At 47.7% G+C, this 9086-nt stretch overlaps 1 protein-coding gene across 14 annotated transcripts in view; it reads right to left on the reverse strand.

Annotated features, from left to right (window-relative positions):
• TSC22D2 (TSC22 domain family member 2) overlaps nucleotides 1–7594 on the reverse strand; it is a 54548-nt gene extending 46954 nt beyond the window's left edge. For all 14 annotated transcript variants that reach the window (XR_008616930.1, XR_008616800.1, XR_008616727.1 and 11 more), the window contains exon 1: nucleotides 5465–7594. Coding sequence is in view for 9 of the 14 variants with exons in the window: in XM_007100393.4 (XP_007100455.2) it covers nucleotides 5465–7434 (1970 nt within the window). In the remaining 5 variants the exon portion in view is untranslated. The remainder of the gene's footprint in view (nucleotides 1–5464) is intronic.
• Nucleotides 7595–9086: the final 1492 nt, after the last annotated feature.

The raw sequence follows: 9086 nt of genomic DNA on the forward strand, positions 1-9086 counted from the left end.
TCAATTTTTACCCTAAGCAATGCCAGATTAAGAATATAACAAATAGAGTAATCTCAATCTGGTATGTTCAAGAATTGCTGTGGGAGGGCTTCCTTGGTGGTGCAGTGGTTGGGAGTCCGCCTGCCAATGCAGTGGACGCAGGTTCTTGCCTTGGTCTGGGAGGATTGCACGTGCCGCGGAGCAGCTGGGCCTGTGCTCCACAGCTGCTGAGCCTGCGCTCTGGAGCCCTCAGGCCACAGCTACTGAGTCCGTGTGTCGCAACTGCTGAGGCCCGCGCACCTGGAGCCCATGCTCCGTGATGGGAGAGGCCGCCGCGGCGCACCATGATGAGGAGGCGTGAGGAGTGGCCTCTGCTCGCAGCAGCTGGAGACAGCCCCAGCGCAGCAACGAAGACCCAATGCAGCCAAACGAACACAACAGAATTGCTGTGGGAAAGGCCTAAATTATACCAATGATTCAGGCATGCATATTCTCTGTGATGCAGTAATTCCTATTACACCATTTAAAAGAACAGCTTCAAATCACAAGTCTACTGGTTTAGTATAAAGAAAAAACAAACTTAAAGGATTTATTCCAATTCAGGAAATTTGCTACACAGACCCCTTAAATACTGTCATCAATTAAGATTTCTTATTAAAAATCTGATCTTCCCATTAATAAAAAATCACTTAGAAATATCATGGTTCAGGCTACATTTAACCAGACATACCTGTTTTTGTATAGCCTCTCTTGTATTTCAAGAGTAATGCAATTAAGAAATAAATGGTATCTGTTTGGAAGAGGAAATACATACTGGTCTAAAACCATTATTAAAAGAAGGAATTAGACCACTATTCCTCACTATTAACACGTGTTCCTATTCCTTCTGAGACCATATTTCATGTCATTTCACTACCTTTACTTCTGTGTTGGTTACCGGCCATTACTTCCTACTCCCACAACACCCCAGCTTCTACCATTTCCGGAGAGAAAAGTCAAGATCCTTTAATACTCCCCTATCAACCATTCCTCAGGGAAGAGATTCACTGGTTTCTTTAGCATCTGATTGGTGGGGCTGCTCTTTGTTACTAGAGGACTCTATAGAGCATGACTGCTTACAACCTCTTTTGGTGCTGAGAAAGACTAAACTCTATTCTAAATTACCAAGTACCAGATCCATAAATCCAGTATCATGTTTTATCATTTCCAAATTAGTGCTATCAGAATTCTCAAAGAATAGATTGGTATTACATTTATTCTCATAAAGGAGAAAGCATATATCCCACTACCAGTACTGTGAAAAAACAAAAATGACTTCTCATAAAGACAATTTAGTTCAAGATACCCTCCCATCCAAGAAAAAGACAGTGTTAATAAATTAGTTACCTGGAGTGTGTCTTATCCACACACATAAAAACCCTTATATTTCCTAAAAAGTTAACCAATGTTCAGCCTATACAATTTAGTTCACACAAAATTTTAAACAATGGTGTATCACTGTGAATAAAAAAGGCCATGCTCCCACTTACACAACTCTTGGTTTTAGGAATTTCAGGCACTTTTGGATCATCGGCCTTTCTGGAAATCTATGATAATTTCCTTAACTTAGAGACAGGTTTATGACTAAAGCATATCAACATGGCACTCTGATGAATGCATCAGTATCATTTTTATACTAAATAATGATGTCACTCATACACAGGAGATACTACACTTTGATTACAAAATCCTTACTTACTTAGATAGGCCTAAGATAGTACCTGGCGTGTGATTTAAACATCAACTGTAAAGCTGCAAGACAAAATTACCTTCACACTTCAATACTGATAAAGAACCATAAGCTCCCAAAGAAACGCAGATTCAAGTTAAGGAGCTTTCATTTTTAAAGACTAAATGCAGTAAGACTTTTTCAGAGTTCTAAGAAGTTCCCTATAGATTTCTGAAACAAAGTAAGAGTGACAGTTCTGCCTCCTGATATACATTTACATAATCCTCTCTTAAACATCACGTTAAAAAAAAAAACTCCATTAAAAGAAGTGTATATATATATATCTCATACATACATCTATATAGATATATATGAAGTGTACGAACAAAATCTATATTTACAGCACATACCAGGACATACCATTTAACACTCACAATTTATAATATTTTATCAGCAGTCATTAGCAAACTACACAAATAAAACTATTAATAAGATATAAAGATATCTGTCACTACAGGATCCTTACAATCAGGTTTTCAACAGTCTTTTGGTTGCAGTTGACAGTTCACAATTGCAGCCATTCATAAGAGTTCCTGGCATGTGGCCTACAGAGTTCACATTGGTCAGCTATCTATGGAAAATGATCTGTACCGTGTTCCTTTTCCAAAAGGGCCAGTAATATTTTGCACCTCCCCCTATTTACCAAATAGGAGTCTGTTAAGCGTGTAGGTAGTTTAAACAAATTTTGTAACATTCACTGTAAAAGTGTCTATGCATTTTTTATGAACTATATTTTCAACCATTATTATATCCTCCAGTTTACACAAAATCAATTTGAAGAATCTCAACTGACCATAATGATATATAAACTTCATGCTAATTAATACCATATGGTCAATCGGCAATGTTAACTCACAAATTTAACTTTTCTTATTTTGTATATACAACCATCAGCCCTTTTAAAGGTGTGATAGTATATAAGGTCTGATTCTTTAAAATAAATGGTCTCAGAATGAGCCAATACAGATCCTTGTATTAAGTAACGCAAACAAAATCACAAGACAGAGTGCTTAATATATCAACTTAAACCACCTGATCTTTTTGTTAATCGTCCATTTTCCTTCCTTTTCTCAACGAGATAGACTGTGTTTACTAATGTCTTAATGGTTTTTTAAAAGGCAAACATCTTTTTTTATAAATATTTTCTAAGGATCTGAAATTTGTCAACCTATTCAAGACCTCTCACTCCAGTATGTTTTATTTTACATCTGAATGACTGCAAATAAAATTGTACGAAGATTTTAAGAAGGCAACCTAAAAAAAAAAAAAGAAAAAAAAAGAAGGCAACCTAAAATCACCATTAAAATCACGATTTAGTTAGTACTATCTCCTCAAAAGTAGTCATCTCAGTAATTTAAACATACGACTGGAAAAACTGTGTTACTTAATTTCAAGAATACAACTTTAAAAATGCCCTCTCTTTTACAAAGGCTTTCCATTAAAAAACAAATTTTAAAAGACCCCCAAACTATTTCTACTGAATGGATTTATTCCTTCACCAGGTGTGTTGATGCAGTGACAAAAACAGTCAAATGTGTAAGATTACATCTTGGAAACTGGCATGTTAAATTAGAAACCAATGAAAAGGCTATAACAAAAATTAGAAATGCACATTTGATAAGCAATGAAAATTTTAAAAGACTGAGTGGGGGAGGGAAGCGCCACATTTAAAATAGGACTATACACAAATGAAAACCCCTGCACTGGATTAACTGTTTCAATTGATAAGAACACTGATACAGTCGTATCTGTAGTTCAAATAGTTACAAGTTTGGAAATGAGATTCTTGAAATTCAACTTTTTTAATAAAGTAAGAGAAGAAATAAATGCATCTTTGGGGTCATATCCTAAAGAATACATCCCAAAGTTTCCATTTATCAACAGATCTCTCTGCTTCATACCATATCATCACCAAAAAGTTCTGGGGAATGTTAATTACAAATGCTGTAAACTGAGAGGTGTGAAGAGGAGAGAAAACACATTTTTCATTCATAGGTGTGCATGTGTTTTTGAGGTAGTGAGGGGTTGAGAAAACCAGTCATCATTTCTTGAAGAGATACAGTGTACAGCAGGAACAGAGAGGTAGTAAGCAAATGGTTATTTACCAACCCATCACAAAAAACTGGCTTCTGGCAGCTAGAAAAGGTAAGATGCCTGTTGACTATTACCAAAGGTGAACAAATAAACTCAAGTGGCATTTCAGGCGTGCCCCTACGTGTGAAAAGTGAAATATGGCAGAAAATGTAAAGAGGGATTTTTGAGTGGCTTGTGGAATCAGTGTCTTTACTTGGTAGTCCCATCCATATAAAATTTCTCCATGACTAGCTAGCTGAGCTCACTCATGGACACATGGTACTCTCTAAGAGTTCTCAAATGGAAGAAAGACTCCCCACAAGCAAGTCACCTACAAAAAAAAGATGAACTTTGAATTACAAAAGGCAAAGAAGATGAATTTCAGTGAGCATTTTTCAAACCAAAAGAAGTATATAACAAAAACACAAAGCTAATTCGAAATGAAAACGAAAAGAATGTGAAGGAACTAAGAAGAAAGTAGAAAGAAAAAGCTTTAACAGCTCTCATTGTAGTCAACATACCAATTATTCAAGAAATCTATAAAAATAGTTCTGCTCTTTCAACACATCTAAAATTAACCTCTCTCAAAACAAAAACCTCAGAAAATAAATTTCTAACTGTAAAGTACCTGAAACTTTCTCTGTAATTTTTAAATGTAATATCTGGTAATAAATCAGTTTTTAAACATTTGCATTATACACACTACATCAAATTTTCATGTGACATTTCCTCAAAAACCACTTAAAATCCTCATTAAACCATAACCAAACATCAATTGCAGTAGAATTGGTATAGTAATACACCAAGTTTCCCTTAAACTATTTAAAAGCATCCTCCCTAAATACAGGGAGCCAACTGTTAACATTTATACTTTTACTATAAAATTACTCTAATTTCAAGAACTACAGCTTTCACTAGTGTCAAGAGTCTCCTACCTCCCTTGCCTGTAGTAAAAAGATTGATGGAAGATAAGAACATCTTTCCAATACACTTTTTGCTTTAAAAAAAAAAAAAAGAAGCATCTTAAAGAAGTCACTGGGAAGCCTCCTGACCTTCTATCCTCTTTTATTAAAGGGCTGAAGAAGATATGATCTTCAAAGCCGGATTTGACATTTCACCATTATCTCTCCAGCCTTTCCAGATACACTGGAGGAGATACCTTACGTGGTTCTTTCTCTACTATAGGGCTTTCTGGTTTTCCAGAATGGGACATGTTTAACTATTTTATCTCTCAGTCTCAAAACTCACACTGACAAAACACTCTGCCATTAAGTGTTCAAGTGTGATTGATATCTAATAAAGAGACAATCCTACACGGCATAACCTACTAGCCACCACTTCTAAATTGAGAGGATTAAACTAAAATCCGCCCTTCTGAATCAACAAAATTGCATTCCTATCCAATCTAGTGCTTCTAAACAACGGTAACACCAATTCTCTTCTTACACATCTTTTTTAACATCAGTAATGTAAAATTAAAGTCTTCTCAAGAACCGATGAATCCATTTTACTAACCACAAACTAACTTTTATATTTAGAAACATTAAAGGCCTCAAATTGAGAAAAGAACCTCCCACAGTTGCATCCTAACTACAATGTCCGGTCAAGCATTCCCATCAAATATTCCAAATAAGATTTCCATACCTGTCTTCATCACCATCAACAGGAATAGCTATGCTGAATACAGAGGTGGAGAGACTGTTCATAGGTGTTAACTGAAGAGGGTTTGCCAGGACATCTGCAACAGGAGGCTTCACAACAGGCTTAGTTTCAGCAATGAGAGAAAGTGGTGGTTGAGGTAGGGGTTCGGATTTTCTTCTAGTATCGTCAACTTGCCCGACTAAAGGCTGGGTCTGAGTCTGAAACTGGCTTAGGTCAGACTGCGGTAGACTCGTCGGTGCGCTGGCCGCGCCTGGCGCTAAGGGCAGCCCCACGTGCTGGATGATGCTGCCGCTCCTGCTGACCGGAGAATGGCTGCTCAGCTGCTGCGCCTGGGCCAAGGGCGCGGGTACATTTGGCATAGTAACAGAAGTGGTAGGCACGCTGGGAGCGGGCGCGGCTGCAGGCACGTTCGTAACTCCGGGCACCACGGCGTGAGGGCCGCCGGGCACTGCCGATGGCGCGCCGCTGCCACCCATCTGCGGCGGAGGCGCGGGCTGCGGTTGCCCGGCCCCGGCGGGAACCAGGCCCGATGGCGCCACGCCTCCCACGGCAGCCGGGGGCACTCCGGCCGGCTGACCGGGCGCGGCGGGTCCGCCCTGCGCGGGGCCCGGCCCCGGAGCCACGGCTTCACCAGGCAGGGAGGCCGCGCCCATCATCTGCGCGCCCGTGGAGGCGGCGTTCTGGCCGGGGCCCCCGGGGAGGCCGGCTGCCGCGGCGGGGCCCGCTCCGGCGCCCGCGGACGAGGGCTGCGCCGGGCTGGGCGGCTGCAGGCCGGCCACGTGCGGCTGCAGGTACTCACTCTGGCCGGCGGGCTGGACGGGCAGCAGATGGCCCGGCGGAATCTGAGCCTGGGGATACGCGAACTGCTGGGGCGGCGGCGCGGCAGAAGCGCCCACGGCCGGGCCGGGCTGCGGAGGCATGACCAGGCCGGGCTGCGCCAGGCTTACATTCGTCAGCGGCAGGCCCTGTCCGTTGGGCCCCGGGGGGACGGAGCCAGGCGCGGCACCCTGGGGCTGGCTGGGCGGCGGGGCTGCCATCATCTGCGGCGGCGCGGCCGCGGCTCCCGGGAACGGCGGCAGCGGAGCCGAGCTCGGAGCCACAGCCCCACCTACGGGCGGCGGCTGCGGCTGCGGCTGCCCAACGCCAAAACTCTGCAGCGGGGCCGGGGCGGGCTGGCTCATTTTCTCCGACGGGGGTAGCTGTGACACAGCAGTCAAGGAGCTGTCAGTTCCCGAGTCGGGCCCGTGCGCCCCCGGCATGGAGGCCACCACCACCACCACGGACCCTCCGGTGGCGCCCAGGCCGCTGTCCCGATCCGCAGTCTGGTCAAAAGTACTGCTGTGCCGAATGCAATCCCCGGACCGGGTCAGGACGCTGCTGTCGGAATCACGCTCATAGTATTCCATGCACGTCCATCGACCGCGTCTATACGGCTCCCCGCTGCCGTGGTCCAGCTTGATCACGCGGAAACGGGAACTACAAGTGGTGGGGGGCTGCGACGGGGCGGCAGTCCCTGGCCCAGCGGAGGGGCCCGCGACCGGGGGGGCTCCGGGGGCCCCCGAGGAGGGGGCCGGGGTGGCGGCCGCCGCTAAGGTACTGGCCAGCGCCCCAGCCACGCTGCGGGCCGAAGCGGCTCCTCCTCCGTTGGCGGGAGTGGCCGCCGCGGCCGCCAGCTGCCCGTCCAGGACGAGGTTGGGGGAGACGGTACCGGGAGTCTCCGCATCCCCAACATTGTTGAGCGTCTCTTCGGAGGAGCTGCGCTCGCAGACCTCCTCGGGGCCGTAATCCGTGGCCCGAGAAACGTCGAATATCTCAGAGGAGACGTCCTCTGTGCGTGACTCGTCCGGATCGTCCAGGCTCTCGGTGTCCTCGGTGATGCTAGTGGCCACCTGGGCCGTGGTGACACTGGTGATCTGGAAGCAGCTCTTCTTCTTGACCGGCATCTTGGACATGGTGAGGAAGGCTGGAGAGCAGAGAGGGGCACGCCGGCTCCTCTGCGATCTTGCCGGAAACCAGGAAGGGCAGAGCAGGGCCCCCAAAGACAAAGTCCGCGTCCGCGCTGGGGTCTGAGGCCCGCCGCTGTAAGAGTCACGGGTTGATCCGTGCGTCGGCCGCTCCGCGAGACATCCTCCTCCCGTTTCCTTCTCCGTGTCGGTCTCTTCGGCTCTGCCCCCGTCTCACTTGCGCGGCGGCTCCTCCTTCCTTCTCGCCTCCCGCAGTCGCGGCGCCTCAATTCAATACCCCCAGTGGCGGCGAAAGCGCGATCCCAGGGGCGGGCCGGCTGCTTCCTCCTCGCGTCGCCGGGCCGCCGTGGTCAGTCCAGCTCGGCGCTCCGCGCGGTCAGCAGGCCTAGGCTGGGGGTGGGAGTGGGAGGGCGAAGGGGAGGAGGCGGCGGCGGCGTGAGGGGCGGTGCTGTCCCGCTCCTCGAGCCAGTGCCGGCGTCAGCTCCGGGCTCTCGGACGCCGAGAGGGAAGGAGGAGGAGTGGCGAGTCCTGAGCCGGGGATTCCTGATTCAGCCAGGAGCCGCGGGCGGGCGGCGGAGCTTCGGTGCGGCCGGGCGGCCCTCCCTCCCCGGCTCTAGCCGGAGCTCAGCCCCAGGGACATGTCGACTGTCTCTGGCGGAAACCCGCTCCGGGGGAGGGGAAAGCCGGCTCGGTCCTCCCCTTACAGGGGGAGCCACCCCCGCGGGCGGGCGGCGGCGGCGGTCTCGGCCTCCCCTCGCGGCGAGGGGAGGAGAATGAGGGGCGGCGGCCGGCGGGCCGGCAAGCGGCGGCGCTCTGGCTGTGTGAGGTAGCGGCGGTAGCTTCTTCGGCTCCTCCTCGGTGCGAGCGGTTTGCAGGCTCTGGAGAAACTGAAATTCAAACTGCTGAAGCGGCGGCTGCAGCTCCCTCCCCTCAGCCAAGATGGGGCTGAAATGGCCGCGCCAGGGATGCTGGGAGGAGCAGCAGCCCGGCTACCGCCGCCGCTGCCGACTAAAATGCCGCCGCTGCCGCAGCCACCGCCAGCGCCGCAGCCGCCGCCGTTCCGTGACGCACCGGCGTCGTGACGTCACAGCCCCGCCCCCTCCGGTTTCCTGCGGAGTTTCGCGTGGAGGCTGGGGGGCGATGGGCGGGGCTAAAGGCTATAAAAGGGGAGCGGTTTTTTTTTTTTTTTTTTTATAATTTAAAAATTTTTTAAATTTAAATTTTGCGCTATAGGTCTTTAAGAGTTGAAGAACTAAAGACTCTTAAATTCCAAGCCTAGAAAAACTTACAGCCGCGCCAATCTAATGTTTTTATATCGGTTTATTCCGAGACACTGGAAGACTGGAGGTCATGTGCTTGCTGTGTCTAATGTTGAGCAAAATCGTAGTGAAACAAGGCGATAGGAATGGGGGTTGGGGGCGTTTAGCTAGGATAAGGAGGGAGACGGCTGGAGGAACCGAATCACTTAAAAAAGTCTTTCCTGATAATAAATGTTATCGACTATAGTCAGAGGAGTGAAACGTTGAGAGAAATGGAGATGATTAACCAAGAATAGCAAGCCAGATTGAGTCAGAAAAAGGATCTTATAGCCAGAAATTCTGTCTCCAACAATGGCATCAGGAGATGATTTCTTGCCCAGG

The sequence above is a fragment of the Physeter macrocephalus genome, chromosome 1, assembly GCF_002837175.3.
Source record: "Physeter macrocephalus isolate SW-GA chromosome 1, ASM283717v5, whole genome shotgun sequence".
NCBI lineage: Eukaryota > Metazoa > Chordata > Mammalia > Artiodactyla > Physeteridae > Physeter > Physeter macrocephalus.